At 36.3% G+C, this 17,891-nt stretch overlaps 1 protein-coding gene across 1 annotated transcript in view; it reads right to left on the bottom strand.

The window, feature by feature from the left end:
* The window catches only part of lrp1bb (low density lipoprotein receptor-related protein 1Bb), a 196,447-nt gene that overhangs the window by 140,988 nt on the left and 37,568 nt on the right, over nt 1-17,891 (bottom strand). The window contains exons 5-7 of the mRNA XM_060877188.1: nt 17,023-17,151; nt 12,516-12,773; nt 10,310-10,472 (exon numbers count right to left, since the gene is read on the bottom strand). Of these exons, the coding sequence (XP_060733171.1) occupies nt 10,310-10,472; nt 12,516-12,773; nt 17,023-17,151 (550 nt within the window). The remainder of the gene's footprint in view (nt 1-10,309; nt 10,473-12,515; nt 12,774-17,022; nt 17,152-17,891) is intronic.

The raw sequence follows: 17,891 nt of genomic DNA on the forward strand, positions 1-17,891 counted from the left end.
TTACAGAAAAATAGCTTCTGTCCCTGGTCAATACGAACCCTTGGCATACAGGACCAACTGAACAAACTGGCACCTCCTGCATGCCAAGCTGTGGATTTGCTCATACTTCTGAATAAACTTAGAGAAAGCTTGCCATCTGAATAACTCGTCTCTGTATCATATTTGGCAACAGATCCAGAACAGCAGCATGCAGTGAGGTATTCTGTAGCTTATATCTCTGTAGCTTATATCACAGACAAGGAACTTAACAAGTATTGTGTGATTTTTTAAAATAAACCTATAATAGACAGTTGAGATTCAACAACATAAAATCATCTGGTGTACATTCTAGCAGCTTGTTTTGAGAGGTTTTAGACATGTTTCATGGTGTTTAAGGTAATATTGCTAACCATAATAGACAGGTTTTAGCAAAATGTCAAGAAAATACACACAAGTTCCTGAAACTAGCCTAAAAATATGCCCCTGGAAAAAAGGACATGCACTTTTCATTTCTGCTTTTCTTAGCGTCTATGGGAAGAAAAAAATATTTCACACATACTCCTGATGTACGGACGCTATCCACTGCATCATTCCTCTGTACTTCATTGGATCTCTGCAATATACTATACATTATACTGTATATACAGCCAAAAGTGTGTGGACACCTTACAGCCACACCCATACAGTATGTGCTTGTTGAACATCCCTCCTCGTTTGTTTGCTGCTATAATAAACTCCACTCTTCTAAGGCTTTTCACTAGATGTTGGAGTGTGGCTGTGTGGAATTGTGTTCATTCAGTCACAAGAGCATTAGTGAGATCAGGTACTGTTGTGAGGTGAGGAGCTCTGAGGTTCAGTCAGGATTCCAGTTCATCCCAAAAGTGTTCAGTGTGGTTGAGTCAAAGCCAGTACTCAGCACAGACTACACGAGTTCTTCCACTCCTCCATTTCAATCCATGTCTTCAGCAAGCTCACTTTGTTCACAGCATTTCTATGCATATACATATGGATGTGATGCTCAGATGTCCACATATGTTGTATATCAGAATATATTTTGTATATATTGTATAACAGAAATGGTTCTGTACATGTCAATGTCAACTTTATTTGTATAGCACTATTCAAACAACACATGTTGACCAATGTGCTTTACAACATCTAAGTATAAAAAAGAAATAAATACAATTATAATAATAGCAATACACACATTAACAGTAATAATAAAAAATATTTCAATAAGAGGGATATGCCATGAAAAACAAATATGTCTTAAGTTGTATTTTAAGAACGTGTACGGAATCAGCATCCCTGACGTACATGGGTAAGCTATTCCACAGTCTATGTGCTATTGCCGCAAATTCACGATGCTTTATTTTGATAGAAATGTAGTTAAATTTGATATGCTGCAACTCAACATCTGCTCCATTTGCCCCAATGGATGAGCTCCCACTAGATAAAGTATATTTACATATTGATATTATGACTATCAAATCTTAAGTAAAAACAAAAGTGTTTTGTCTGTCAGCGTGCTTTTTACTACAAAGTGTTTAATATTACTTAGCAACAACGTCTGAATATGTTTAACTGATGACAGGTGACATCAAGGCATCAAGAAGCACTTAATCTATAAAAAGAAACAGGGTCACTTGAGAACCGACTGAGAAGTTTCTTCTTTATTTTCAGCTCAGCTCTGTCTCTGAGCAGGTGGAAAATGCACCTGGATTGTAAATGTCACATTTTTTGACTTGCAGGTGCTGCTGAATCAGTAGCTAACGAAGCAAGCAACACATCAATAACCGCAAATACATTCAGTCATTCATCTTCTGTAAGCACTTTATCCTTATCAGGGTCATGTAGGATCCAGATTCTAGCCCAGACACACTGAGTACAAAGCAGGAAGAGAGTGAAGACACACCCACAACCTGTGCTGACTGTATGAATGTCCACACACCTTTGGCCATAATGTGAATGTTAGTGTATATTCTAAATCAGTGGTCCCCAACCTTTTTATCGCCGCGCACCGGTCAACGTTTGATAATTTTCCCCGCGGCTTGCTGGTGGTGGTGGTGTTGGGGTGGGGTGGGGTTGATTGTTTATATTTTAGATTGTTTTAATAATGTACATTTAATTGTATTTAAACATGCCTTCAAAATAAAATACAGTTACACCAAAAAATGAATATAAAGTGATGTAACATTTTAACTCCCTAGAACGCTAAATCAATGAGAACCCTGAGCTTGTTTCTTTACAACAAGACGGTTCCATCTGGGGGTAATAGGAGACAATGACACCCGAAGTGTGTTGCTTATGTCCAATTTATTCCGTTGTTTTGTTTTGGTTGCCGTCATTGCAGAAAACCCCGCTTCACACAGACAGCATGTCAGAAATGGCAATAGGGATTTAAGTGCTGTGGTGGCAATCTCAGGGTATTCCGCCATAACTTTAATCCAGAACACCGGCAGAGTTTCTAACGACGTCTGTTTCGTACTCATTTTTGCTAATTTGTGAGTTAAATTTGAGCAAACACAATATACACGTACACCAAGCACTGTTAAACATGAGAAAGTACCGGTGAACAGAGAGAAGAGCGATACACACCTTCTCTCCACCAAAGCTACAACGCCACTGCCGCTTGCAGCCGCTCAGCTCCAGACGTCACCTAAAACCGCCCCGATATTTCGCGCATGCGCGGTATTGGTGCGGCTTTAGGTGACGTCTCTCAGCTCCCGGTTAACCTCTCGTCCATGGAAAGTCGCAAAAAACCCGAGAGAAATACACCACAGTAAATAAAATGGAAATAATTTAATGTTCCTTGGGCGGCCCGGTACCATTTGATCCACGGACCGGTACCTGTCCGCGGCCCGGGGTTTGGGGACCACTGTTCTAAATTGTCTAACATTTTAGCAACAGTATACGTCACATTAAGCAGATGTCTACTGAAAAGGGCTGGGAAATATGATGCTATGTTATATAATCAGTATTGTGTATCTAATAATATCTAATAATAAAAAATAAAAATAGCCATGATTTCATATTATTTATTTATTTATTTATTTATTTATTATTTACATTTATTTTAGTTTTAAATTTCAAGGTATATAACTTAAGCGTATAATTGATATCAAGTTATTTTTGTCAGACATATCATAAGATGATGCACAGTGAATATTAGACAAAAATCTTCATGATTCTTGGTTTTCCAGGATTATTTTCAATAACATAGAATAAACAGATCATCAATTCATCATTTCAAAACATCCATACATTACTATTGTTTTTTCTTTCTTTCTTTTACTGTTTTTGCCACCGTCAAATTCTATTCAAAATACATCACCATTTGTATAAAAAAAGAAACAAGAGCTCACATCAGTTTGACTCAGCAGTTTGACTGTAGTCATGCATCTCATCTATGTTCTACTCCTTTGCAATCAACTTAACAGACACTCTGGTGAATCAAATACATGCAGGAGAGATGCACAAATATTTGTGTGAATGTTCATAACTGTTTAAGAATCAAAATCCCTCTCATTTCCCCAGCACCAGTGAAACACTGCTCTGCTTTCATTTCAGTCCAAATCAAATTTCAGTCCCATACGCCATTTATAACAAGAAAACATCTCTTGCAATCTTGTGCTGCATTTGTTTTAAGGAAATCAACCAGAACTCTGTGAAGTGGGGTTAAGCAAAGTGTTTCCCAACTCTTATTCCCTGACTAGCTATTTCATTTTTGACTCTAAGACAACTCCATAAACACTCCTTCGCAGTGAAGTTAAGAAGAAGGTCCAAGGGAAAATGAAGCAAGCAAACACAAAACTTTACCAACACTCTTAATGTACCATAAACACAGCACTTCAGCGTCTGAAGTAAACCATCTCTTCAGCTTTACAAACCTCTGCTCCTCTCATTCACTGTGTGTCACATCCTGTTAATTAAAGGAAGCAGACCAAATAAAGCGGGTAGCTAAACTGGCTAGTCTTCTCCTGTACAACTATGTAAGGAATAAAACAGGCCATGCTATCATAGAAAAATAATCAAAGACAAGATGGTGTAATGAACACAATGTGAAGCAGAGTTACTTTTACCATCCCACGGTTTATTACTATTATTATTATTATCCTATAGCAGCAGGTCCCAAAGTTTTATTGCTATTTTATCAACCTTAAGTTTTTATTAATTATATAACAAAGCTATACTTTTAATTATTCTTAATAAAATATCCTCAAAACAAGGCTTGCAGCTTGTCATATTTCCAAAAAAATCCCAAGACACTTGTCCTTGTCCTGAAGACTTTCTTGTGGCAGAAAACTGAAGTTTCTGTGAAAAAATTCTTACTACAAAAACAATCAACAAAATATGCTTTTTGAATTACTATTAACCAAATACAACATTACAAAAAAGTAATTCACATTCAGACAGAATTCAGAACACTATGGTACAGGTGTGCTTTAATGTCTTTACTATTGCCAGACCTACAGATTAAGCCACTACATTGAACTCTTTCACTATTCTCACCCCTCCAAACACAGAGAATGCAACAGAAGCCACCTACTGTAGAGTCCATGGCTAAATGTGCGAGAGAATAATCAGAAATAAAAATACTTACAAATTACCTTCACATAAACCCTCTAAACCTAATAATGTCAGAAAGTAAGTATTTCCATTTGCTAACATATTATGCTCATTACCATAGGCATTACAAAGATACAAAAGTTAATCCCCTGTGAATAGAGGAGTGCCACTGTGCCTGTTTGATAGAGGTATAACAGGGTATGCAAAAACCCTTTGCAGCCCAGGATTTTCTCATTCAGGATAAGGCATGGTGAGAATAAGTAGCATGACAAGCAGACCAGAGCCTGTGTTCAGAAAGCACCTTAACGTCTTTCGGAGAAGAGGAATTACTAACCTTTTATGGGATACTTTAACCTTTCTGAAATAAATCCCTTTGTTTTCCTCCACCACCTTGACTGTTTGAAGCAGAACTACTTAGCTTAGCACACTGAATGAAAGTATGTAAATTCTTGTTGCTAGATATTACACAGGTCAAAAAAAATGATTAACCTGAGATTTATGCATTGAGTGTTAAACATATAAGGCTATGCAAGAATGTGTCTCTTGCACCATTGTTGCTTGTAAGTTTTTGTGCAAGCTTTGAGCTACAAGCAAGTGGCAGAAATGGTGGAACTTGAGGAAAGAGCTTTATTTAAAAAAAAATAAAGGCTGGCAAATGCAAAATCAGATTCACAAACATTAGACGTAGCCAAGGTGAAAAGACAGAAGTGAGGTCAGGAGATACACAATCAGGGTATCAGGGATTGATGCACAAATCAGAAAATGAGAAACAGTACAAACAGCAATCAGAATCTGATGTATGAGTATAATAATCATAATCTAAAGGCTTGCTACACACATATATGTGTATGTTTGAAGTCTGCTATAGTAGATGTAGTGGTTAATGCAGTGGTGAAGTCTTGGGAGAACATAGCTATGTCTAAACATCCCTACTACCCTATTATAGAGGAAGCAAAAATGCAGTACACCAAAGGAGTAGAATTTTCTGATTCTCAGTATTGATAAAACTGTAGGCGAGGAATACCCAGATTATCTACTGCTTCCACTGAGATTCTGCAGTACAGAGCCAATGCACACTGCACTATCCCATAAGGCAACAGGAGTGGCACAGAAGAGCTGAGTGTAAATGCTACAGGTATTAAACATTGTTCCTTGTGGTTAAACCACACTATATTGGTTTAAATCAGAAATAAATTGGTGCAAACTGTGGAATAAAAAGTTTCTGCTGTAAATCTGATGTTACTTCGGTAGCCAAACCCCCCCATATATATATATATATATATATATATATATATATATATATATATATATATATATATATATATATATATATATATATATAGTAATATCTTAATATCCACTTTTTATATCCATCAAAATAATCCTAAACTAATGTTACAAATGTAGTTTATTTATATGCACAGTCTAGGAAGGGGGACTGGATTTTCATTTCACTGGATGTTGTATACTGTATATATCTGTGGCCTTCCCAATTAAATATCTTATATCTTGAAAAAAATTATATAATAATAAAATAAAGATGCATTATTGTTCTAAATTTAAATTGTTTAAATTGTAAAATTAAAATAAATTTAAATTAAAAAAGACTAAAATGACCCTATATAACTATGGGAATGAGTAGATGGGGTTGCAGGTTTATAAGAATGGAAGGAAATTTTCATGGACATAAGTTTGAGAATGTTTTATGATAATAATAAATGCTTGTAATTTGGTCACACGGAGATGAACATTGCTAAACTATTGCTAAACAAAGTATGGTATGGAGGTATGGAGTATGTGGTCTGTTTTCTTCTTCGTTAGCCAATTATCTTCATGATTTGTTATTAGGGAATGTGTGACCATGAACACTGTGGTTTCAAATTATTAGCTAGTTAACCAACACACTACAAAATACAAAGCTACAGTAATAGCAGTAGTTGAGAATCCTGACATTACTATTTTGATATAAAATTTTATATTATATTATTATATTTTGATATATTGATTTTAAGTATTTCTGATTGCTAAATAGTTCAGTACAGTTCACTTTAACATTAAGGAATTTTTTGGGGGGAAGAAAGAATGAAGCAAAGATTGTCCTAAGTTTAATGGTCTGAATTAACACTGGAGACATGCACTTAGAAAGGCCTAGAGCTGGCAGAACCCAGTGAACCAAGTCTCCTTTCTGTTCAAGAACCATAAAGAGATCTTGAACATTGGGCTTCTGCAAACAGCCAAGAGAGTAGTAAGTGAAAAAGTTTGCTAATTCTATTTTTATGAGATTTCTTTTCAAATCACACCACTTGAGAATATGAAGGTGCTTCACTTTCCTTCCTGCTCTTCTCTACTCTAATTTAATAGCTCCAGAAAGTTAACCTCACAACCATAATCCAGAGAGACTGCTGGACAATTCTGTAAATAGGTGATAGTTATTGGAGGCAGGACACAAGTGAGGTTATGTGAAACACATTGCTACTGTACAAGCCATATCCAAGTCAAATCACATGCTGGCGATTTAACGCAGAAGATCCATAATTGTTGGAAAGAGATTACATGATATTCACAGACAAACTAATTAAGGAAATGAATACTGAACAGGAAAACACAACTGAGGAACAGAGCAATGACAGAACGTGGAGCTGAAGAAAAGGCCAAACCCAAAACCAAGTCACATGGCATAACACAAAGAAGAGTACAATGACAAAACACATGACAGGCTTTTTGTCCCAGGGAAAAAAAAGAGAGACGATTTGTAACATAACCTCCTACTTAATGACACTGACAAGGACAAGATGGAGGCCTATGGTGTCCAGGCAATATGTCCATAGTTGGCAGAAGGACAAGAGATTGGCAGATCCACTGTGGCACATCTCAGAGAACCAGTCTAGGCACTTGTACAGCCCAGGAGAAACAATAAACAGCATGCTGGCTGGTCGGTAAATATATCTTAGCATTTTCTTGACAGATTTATTTTTTGACTGATTTATAATGTTTTGGCTTAAAATGTTTTTATTTTGCTATTTACATTATTACATCTCCATTATCTCTCAGCCTCAGCATTTTTGTCTATTGTGGTTGCATTTTTGTCCAGCATCGTTCTGTCACTACAATATCAACAATGCACAAATATAATCATTCGATCACTGGGAACTGTCATTGCAAGCACTAACTTTTCATTAGGAATATAAAAAAGCACTTGAGAGATACAAGCCAGTTGTTGCATAGCGAGATCGATGCAGTGGAATATGGGAATGAGGAACATACAAGATGTCACTCTTTTTTTCAAAAAGATAGTGAGTCAGTAAAAGATTGTGAGCAGTCTAGGAAATAAAATGTGCAAAAAGTGTCTTTATTATTATTTATCTGGAAAGTGTGTATCGCTTAACAAAGAAAAGTGGTTATGTATTTGTACTTTCAGCCAGTGAGCTGCATGTACTAGAGGAATATGAAATTAGCCTGGAAAGCAGAGCGCAGATCTTCAACAAACAAAGCTGCAATCTTGGTAACTACATCTTGGTATTGTGCCAGTGTTGCACAAAAAGTGTGTGTGTAGTGCTACCATACCAGATTTTTAATTTAGTGTTAGAGAAGCAAAGTGCAATCGCTAGTGTCACTGCAAATTCCTTTTTTGTTCTTTGTATTTTTCTTTTAGATTGAGAAGAAGCTAGTGGTTAAAGTGTTAAAGGAAGATGTGTGTATTTAGTATTTTTTTGAAGGTAGTGACAGATTCTGTTGTCTGAATTGAGGTTGGAAGTTCATTCCACCACTCCCAGCACTGAGAGTCTGTCATTTTGAAGGTTTTGAAATCTTTCTGGTTCCTATTTAAGTGGAGGTCTCTCTCTCTCTCTCTCTCTCTCTCTCTCTCTCTCTCTCTCTCTCTCTCTCTCTGTCTGTCTCTATGTCTCTCTATCTCTCTGAGCCTTTCTCTTTCTCTATGTCTCTATGTCTCTCTCTCTCCCTCGATATATATATATATATATATATATATATATATATATATATATATATATATATATATATATATATATATACATACATACGTGTGTGTAGGTGTGTGTGGGTTGTGTGTGTGTGTGTGTGTGTGAGAGAGTGAGAGAGAGAGAGAGAGAGAGAGAGGGAGAGAGAAAGAGAGAGAGAGAGAAAGAGAGAGAGAGAGAGAGAGAGAGAGAGAGAGAGAGAGAGAGAGAGAGAGAGAGCCCTCCACTTAAATAGGAACCATTGGTAAATATGATCAAAGAGAACTGTGAAAATTTGTCTTTGTTGTTTAACCTTTTGATCTTTTGTTAAAAAGTCTCTGCTCTCTGGATATTATTATTACTACAAACACAACACAGTATTATTTGAAACAAAATGTTAAATATATGTGTGGCTCAATTATTGGCACCCTTACGAATTTATATGAGTAAAAAATACTTGAAGTCTATTTTCATTTAAATTTCTTATTTTTAGTACACCTGAGTAACTAGGAACAGGAAATTGTTCGAGCATGACTTCCTGTTTCACAGGGGTAAAAATATGTGGTAAAACATATTCCAAATTCCCACACACAACCACAAGCAAATAGGAATTATTATAAAATACTGTATGTTCGGTTCTTTTAACTTGGTGATGTTTACACAATCGTTTCTTCCCTTCTGAATACTTGATGTATTATTTATGTTATGATATAACTTCAGAAATGTTAACTTGAACTTGTACATGAAAGCACTATACAGAACAGAACAGGTATACAGATAGGGGAGCAGTGTGGAAAAAGAGTACACATGTGGTTTACTTTTGGTTTGTTTCCTAATTTCTGTTCATTATCTCCTGTCATGCTGATAACCTGAGAAATATTCTCCTTCATTAATGCTGCATCAAATCTATAGCCAGTGCTGTTATGACATTTTGATGCTAGAACAAACTGTTAGAACAAACAGCTGAATGATTTTGCTGAACAAAAGTGTCTGTCATATTACAGCATTTATGTCTGGCAAATTTATGTGCTTATATGGAATGATTTATTTTTTTTCTCTGTCACAGTCTTCTTGATGAGGGCCACAGAAATAAGTACACAGTCTTCATGCAGCAAACAATAAAAGCTGCATTGGTTTAACTTCATTCGGAGCTCACACTGCGTTCTGAGCGATACCCTCAAACACAGCTGCTTAGACTCTGCATTTACTTAGGGAAGCGTCATTAAAACCCTGAGTCTCGAAGCTCAGTCTGTCCTTGTCCTTTCATGAATATAGCGGTACCCCAATTCTGTTTAGCTCCTAGTTTCATCTCACTGGGCATATTGCAGCTGAGCTCCCTTTTAGCCACTGATAACTGGAATAATCACACTGCCATTTCTCCCTCCAAGGAGCCTTTGTGCTCCTTCAGTCCTGTCTCCCCAAATATTTCCACAATTACCACTCAACCTGACGACTCCACCGGCTCACTTCAGCGCCGTATTTGTAGTGTCAGAACAAAACAAAGAGAAAAACCTCTGCAAAGTAACATTCTGCAGGGGTGTTTTATACCGAGAAATGTTACATATATCATGGAATACTAATGAAACTCCTGACAGGAGAAATTGTTATGAAATTACACAAGCAGACACGTTTGCAGAGAAAAGGCAATATTAATACAGGGACTGCAGTGTTCAAGGCACATTTGTATAAATGTTTAAAGCCTTGGAACAAGGGCTTGTGTGGGAATTTTTAATATTTAAACAGCAAATAATTAGCAGTGGGGAATCCTTGTTTTATTTGACACACCCCATGCATATTTTACTTACCCCATGAGAGGATCCACAGCTATTCCTTTGGGATTCAACAGGTCCAGTTCTATTATAGTAACGCACGTCTCTCCACTCCAGCTGCAAACGAATATCCTGCCATTCGCTCGGTCCACAAAGTAGAAGTTTCCTGTGAGCCAGTCGATTACCATGTGTTCAACACCTAAATAGAAAAAAAAAGACTAGTGTTGACAAACGGGCACAGAAATACAACACTTTTGTTTAAAGCAAACAGATTTAAACGGAACTTAAAAATCCAAGATAATTAATATTTCACTTGAAATATTGTTTTGACGAAAAACAGTTTGACAAAAAAAAGTTTGTAAAGGAATGTCAACTTAGATAAAAGGCAGATTAAAAAAAGCTGATTTCATTAGATTTTTATCATAGTTGCACACTGAAAAAGTAGATTCATCATACAGACAAGAAAAAAAAACTTTCCTTAATCACAAGCTTATATTTTGTAGACATAGTTAGATAATGACCTTCACTGTTGTGGTGGTGTATCTACAACACAGATCGCTCCACCTTGTTGCACTACACACAACGAACCTAGAAGTGTTTTTACTACTGTATAAGGCTTTTCACACTTAGTTCACACTTGAAACTGTGAAGCTGGAATTATTGTAAAATTCTGAGTAAACAGAATCCTGGCTTATCTTTTTCCAGGTTTCACGCTGCTTGCTCACTGTACTTTCCCAAACCCCGGGTTAACGTACTTATTTGCATTGCGCTCTCAACAAGTATGACTCTATACTGTATATACAGCGTGCAACTGCTTAAAATAATGGCTCGTCTTGCACTTTCACCTCGGTGAGAGAAAATGTCGCATGCTAATTCTTTTTGGCAAGTTTGTAATGTAGTTGACCAGGTGTTTGTTGATATTTAGCTTCTGCTAGATATTCAGTGAGCTCCTTATACACTCAGTTATGTCTGACTGCTGTTCTCTTGTCCTAGCAGGCTTTTCTGACTATAACTGTAAGAATAAAATCTCATTTTAGCTTAGAATGATGTGTTTTTCATCACCATATGACATGATTTTCTTTTCCCTGAAATGCTGCAACTACATTTTATACAACATGCAGAGATTCTGTAACAGTACAAAGCGCATGATATGAGGCACGTGCAGTCCAGTATTTGATTGGGTGTCTGTTGCTAAGAATCTCAGCTTTACATTTTTTTCACGCTGTACACACCACCGAAACGCTGCTTCATTACTCTGGTGGTGCTAACCCCAATTCTAAATTACAAGTGTGAAATATTCCTCTATGCAGGGTTAAAAGCAGGGTTTAGAACAACAATAACCCATTGTTCAGAGCAGTGTAAAGCGCCATTATGTGGATTAATTAGCTTTCATGGACGGAAATAAGCAGGAACATACATTCATGTGGAAACATTGATAAACCTGAGTAAAAAAAAACTGCAGCACCAGGCTGTCATCTAACTCTCCTGTTTACTAAACATTTTCACCTCACTGTGAACACCTCACAGAAAATAAAGATGCAAGACCTACTTGAAAAATATCTATATATAAATATAATGCAAGGACAGAACACTAAATGTCACAGCTGAAATATTGGATAGTGACATGCTGACATTTTATGAAGGGCAGAAATAAAATGTCTGTAATCTGAACTTAACAAACTAATTAGCTGGCTATACATTATTACCTCTATCTATCTTCAGTCTACTAACAGTGAGAATGGGCAGCACATTGGGGCTTGTGGGTTAACTAATAGATTGTATTTTATTTGACTACCCCTCATCTAATGGAGTTAGATTGAATGCTGAATATTACATTTAGCAGACACCCTTATCCAGTGCAACTTTTTAAATAATATTTTTTAGAAAATATTTTTATCTCATTATATAAAACTGAGCAATTAAGGGTAAAGGGCTTTGCTCAGAAGTAGGGGCAGCTTGGTCGGGATTGAACCTCACAACCTTCTGATCAACAGTCTAACACCTTAACCACTAGGCTGTCACATCCCAACACAGCCTGCAATTAAGATTAAAATTATTTGAAATAATTGTATTTTATTTTATTTTAAATATGCAAATGTATGCCTATAATATGTGATTAAAAGCAAATTCCCATGTCTCTTACTTACTGACTGTTGGGACATTGGTCAGACATTTCTCATTGCTATTAAGTGTAACGCAGCATTACTTGATTCAAATAGAAACTGTAAAAGTAATTTCTTACTGTGGAAACTGTGCGCAGATTTGATTTCCCGCTCTTTGGAAAATCCACTCGGTTTCCTCATCTTGGCACACCAGAGCTTTCCAGCAGACATTGAAGATGTGACCCAGCATACTGATTCTTCATTGTGGTTAAAGTCCAAAGAATGAGTCCCATTTGGGTCCAGGAATTTTAAGATCTGCACACCAGATCCATTAAGAGCTGTGATCACTATATTATCCAAGCTCGCAATCATCAGAGCAGCAGGACTCTCGTCGGGATCTAAAATAAAAGTAAGGGCAAAATGGTGACAAGTCAGCACGAAGTCAGACATTTCAAAGCCATTTGAAGCATTCAGTGTGATGAGATAATGCAGGTTTGAGCTGTGTGAACGAGAACAGAGTGCAGGAACGACACTTTGCTGGGAAGAATGAAGTCATTATTTGCCATTATGTGCTAACTGATTTATGCTGATGATCCGCTTGGGGTTGGAGACTTCTTTTTATTTCAGAAGTAAGCAAAATCCATTTAGGGAATTTCAACATGACCAATGTGAAGTTGTCGAGACAAAGTCATTTGAATGACATTTTTTAAAATGAATTAAAATGAAGACAAAACAGCATTAGTTTAGCTGCACTGTAGATATTTACTGTAACGTAGGACCACTGTGCTCAATTTGATTAGTAACAGTAAACTTTTGTAAGTTCTACTATCTCTTCACATTTGGAAGAATGTTAAGATGACTGCCTTGTTAATTGTTAACTGCACTTTAATTTTAATTTTTTTTTAAATTAATACTGACAAAGGCAATTTTCTTGTAATGAGGCAGGCTCAAAGGGGTTGGAAGCAAATGTAGGATGTTTTTAATTACAAAAAGTCACAGGGCAGGAACAACATGCAAAAGAATTGGAACATACAAACACAGGCACGGCAGAAAATCTAAAATCAGCAGGCAAAACAGGCAAAGGTCAACAGGGAAAATCACCGGAATATCAGAGCTAATCAGGATCACAATCGGAATAACAACAGAGCAACTGCAAAAACTAGAGCAAATACCAAACGGCTTAGTAACTTAGAACTGAGCATATAGCTTACGACAAGGAACTGAAAGATATGTGCTTTTTGGAATTTTTTCTTCTCATTATTATTGACAAGTACAGTATGAAAATCAAAAATTACAATATTCCCCTGTAAATAAATACAATGCATTGCTGTAGAAAGTCAGTTTAATACTGTGAAATGACACAATGTCATTACAGTGGAATATTGTGTTAATTACAGCACTATACTGTGGATGTTGATTACAGTAGTGGTATTATGAATGTGGCTGAACACACAGCTGCCCACAACTGTACTGTAAATTTACAGTGTACACAGTCTTATGACTATCTACATCTTACTATAGGAACATGTTCTTGACCAAAAAAAAGGCCATCAGCTGATCAAACAGGACTGAATATATTTTTCTAGCAATTATGTGTAATAAACTTTTATACCGAAGTACATCGCAATCTCTTCCTGAAGTCATCTTCATGTTGTCTCTTTTATATTTAGTTTCTTTTATATTTCAAAATACTGTTAAAGTTATAGTGTACAGTAGATGTATTTATGGACCCAGACAAAAGTTCGATAAAGTATTTCATTTTTCAGTTAAAAAAAGGATAAATTCATGGCCACTACTCTAATAAGCTCTATAAATCACTGTGTCCTTTTTCAGCCACTAAAACCGAATGTTGCCTCCCACAACACAAGCAGAGGCGAGTAATTACTTTTGGTGTTTCTTGCAGGTAATACAAGAGTGTGCCACAGCATTTCCACTTTTTGCTCTGATTATTATGGCTGCACAGGAAACAAAAGAAACTTTTCTCCAAAAGAAAGAATGCTGAATATTATATTCAAAAAAAAAAAAATAACAGTCCATGGTTGATCCTGAAAAAAAGTACGAGGATCGGTTGTAGTTGCAATTAAACTACGTAGCAATCACCCGTGAAAATAAATCAACAGAACTCTATGCCAAAAGTATCTCATGACTGATGAAGCTTTTTTATAAAGAGGGTTTTTTTTTTTTTTTTAAATCTTATTAAACATTCAGTTGACAAATGGATTTTCATACTCCACAAGTCTGCATCTGATGGCCAGGAAGTGGAAAAGCACTTTTTTTTTAAATTTTTTTATTTTTTATGCATGAGCTTTTACAACTAATAGAAGCTTTCTAGTTATCCGTACGCTGCAGCCTCTTTCTGCTAAATGAATATTAATGTAGGTGAGCTGTAAGTTCAGTTAAGTTTATGGGTAATGATATTCAGTTTATTCCTCCTAGGAAAGCAGTCACGTTGATTAAAAGCAGCCTGATGCTGGATCTACTGCAAGGTGTGCTGTGCCTTGCAGCAATTTTCCCACAGAGTGTACTGTATCTTAATCCCCATTCAATTTCTTTACTTTCTACGCTCGTGCAAACTGGATTCAGACCAATAAATACACAAGGGCATTTTAGCTTCCTAGGTCACAATCTCCTTTACAGAACCCAACCTATATAATGTGACTTATAATCCATGATTTGTGTTGTGATTACTGTTACCCATTTATTAAAGGATTTACATCAGGCGCTACCATGTGGGCTGTAAAACCGAGACGTGTTCTTAGTGGGACTGATGAAAAATGAATCTGAAACCTGGAAATGACAACAGTGCAGCTTCATAATCACTGTAATTAACTTACTCTCCCTAACCTTTAGAAAATCCTAGCACTAATGATGTTAGTCTGGGAGAGACAAAATAGGCCACTCAACTTCATTCACCTAAGCAGACAGAAATTCTAAGAGCAGCTATAGTCTAACAATCCATCACCGCACTGAAATTCGTTTGCTCTCCTGATTAAACACTACCAAGTTTTTAGTCAATTTGACCTGCGAATGCATCTGTCTCGAATTGTAGTGCTCAGTTTCCCTTTGAAATTCTCATTAGAAAGCAGCAGATTTAATGATAAAAGTGATTGGATTTCGGACTTGTGAGCAGCTGCACTCCCACCCAGGTGCCATTAGGCATGTAATCTATGGGCAGCCCTGATGCAGATCAAGCAGAGCTCTTCTTTAGGTTTTTCTATTACTAAAATGCCTTTCCACTCCAGGGCTGCTTTATCTGCAGGCAAAGGTTCCATTACATGTCTCCCAGCAAAGTAATGAGGCTCAGAGTGTTGTATACTTCACACACTGGGCAATGTTAATCAATCTTTCATTTAAGTTGTGTGTACATTTATTTTTTGTTTCTTTTTTTTTTTTTTTGTAAAAACTAAAATTTTTGACCAGAATTCATTAAGCATGAGTTTTCCTCATACCTGTATGTGAATGATCACCCATACTACAAATCCTGAAAGACACAAGTTGCAATTATTTTGACTCTTAGTGATTAAAAATTAATTTTTATCATATATTAATAACGCTAAGCGATCACAAAATCTTCTGATATCTGAGACATTCGTTTATAGTTTACGTCTAACTATATTATTATTTATGAGGGTTTTTTAATACTTAATTTATGTTATTAATATAACATGACTTGTTTACACAAAATCTTCTTAATGATATTCTCAGTCCCTGACCTAGTGAAGTAGCCTGAGGGTGTGATAGAAACTCCAAAGCTCATCTAAAGTCACTGTGGATAAGGATAAGCGAAATCCTGTATACATAATAAAAATAGCTATTTTAAAAGCAATATTCCAAATATCAAAGTGCAATAGTTCAGTCCGGCCGATGAAGCCTATGTTTCCATTAGTTATTCTTCTTATGTGAATGTACACACAGTCAGGAGCCTGAGTAGAATACAAACATTTTCCAGAAGTTTTATGATTTGCATTGATTTAAATACCAAATTTCTCACTTAAACGCCTGTATGAACAATTTACATATAATCCGCAGCTTGATGAATGAAGCCCATTGTCCTAAGCTGTTGTGAAACACAGCTAATATTGATAATGTGGGATTAACTGAACGTCTCATGTAGTGTATTGTGTATAGCTACGTTTGCTGATTGTGGCTCAATTAGCTTTCAAAAGAAGTAGAGGATCAACGTTTTAAAGTTTTCCACCATGGGAAAGGCTTCAGTACAGAGAACTTTGTGCTTCATGGTTTCTCAGGTAACAACGAAAGCCTTGTTTTTTTTTTTGTCATAATAACTTCATGAGCTAGAAAAATGAACAGCTGGTAAGGGAATGGCTTTTTATAACTGCTATTTTTTCTAACTGTTACAGATAATAAGTCCTTGTTTTACCGACATTCAAGATTTCATGTAAAAAAGAAAGTGTTGATTATTTCCTTATAACAGCAAGCATGATTAAATCAGCACCTCATGTATAGATCAGCACCTCATGTACAATATTTGTTTCCAGAAACTCTGCAGTGATTCGTTATTCCCCGGCAATACTGACATGTACGGTGATGCCATGTTGTTTGAATTCAGAACAACAAAAAGAGTGCTTTATATAACTTTAAGAAGCACACGGCTTTCCAGTCATTAATTCATCATATTTGTCTTACCATGTTCGGCTTTGCAGGAGTGTCTGTTAGGCTGCAGTCTGTAGCCATCTGTGCAGCTACAGCGATACGACCCATAGGTGTTCGTGCAGGTTTGGCTGCAAATCCCATACACTGCACATTCATCATGATCTGCACACAGAGGAAGAGTCACTTATGACAAATTAGATATGCTCAAACATGACCCAAATACATAAAACCCCGCTTACTATGGCCGTGCTTTGTCTTTTGTAAGGGCCATCTCACATCATTGCACCTATCTTTCTGTGTCCCAGTCATGGGAGTACTCAGAAAAGAGCTTGGTACATTAACAACAGTGATTTACTGACTATACTTCCTTATTTATGAAGAGTTTTACTGGAACCGCTGCTAATAAGACAATAGCAATGGCTTTTTTCTGAATGTTTTTTTAATATAGAAATCTTTGCTGTCTGTAGGATCCAAACAAAAAAAACATGACACAAACAGTCTGCACTATACAATCAATAATCTTCACAGCTTCACTCAGGAGATATCATTTAGACCAAACCAGGTCAAACAATTCTTTCTTCTTTATTTTTCGGAAGTCAATGCCATGTGTCATATAAAGTGTTAAAAGACCCCCCAGAGACAAATATCTCCTGCCACCATATACAGATGGGTGACAGATAACAACATAAATTGTGTTTGTGAGGTGCTAGGCCACCACAAGAGCTCGGAACAGTCTCAACAGTCTCAATGTGCCTTGAAATATTTTACTGGAAATGTATTGCAAAAATGACACCCAACCAAAAAAAAAAAAACCCACACACATACACCCACACCAACACACACGTATGTATGTATGTATGTATGTATGTATGTATGTATGTATGTATGTATGTATGTATGTA

Source organism: Tachysurus vachellii, chromosome 8 (assembly GCF_030014155.1).
Source record: "Tachysurus vachellii isolate PV-2020 chromosome 8, HZAU_Pvac_v1, whole genome shotgun sequence".
Classification (NCBI taxonomy): domain Eukaryota; kingdom Metazoa; phylum Chordata; class Actinopteri; order Siluriformes; family Bagridae; genus Tachysurus; species Tachysurus vachellii.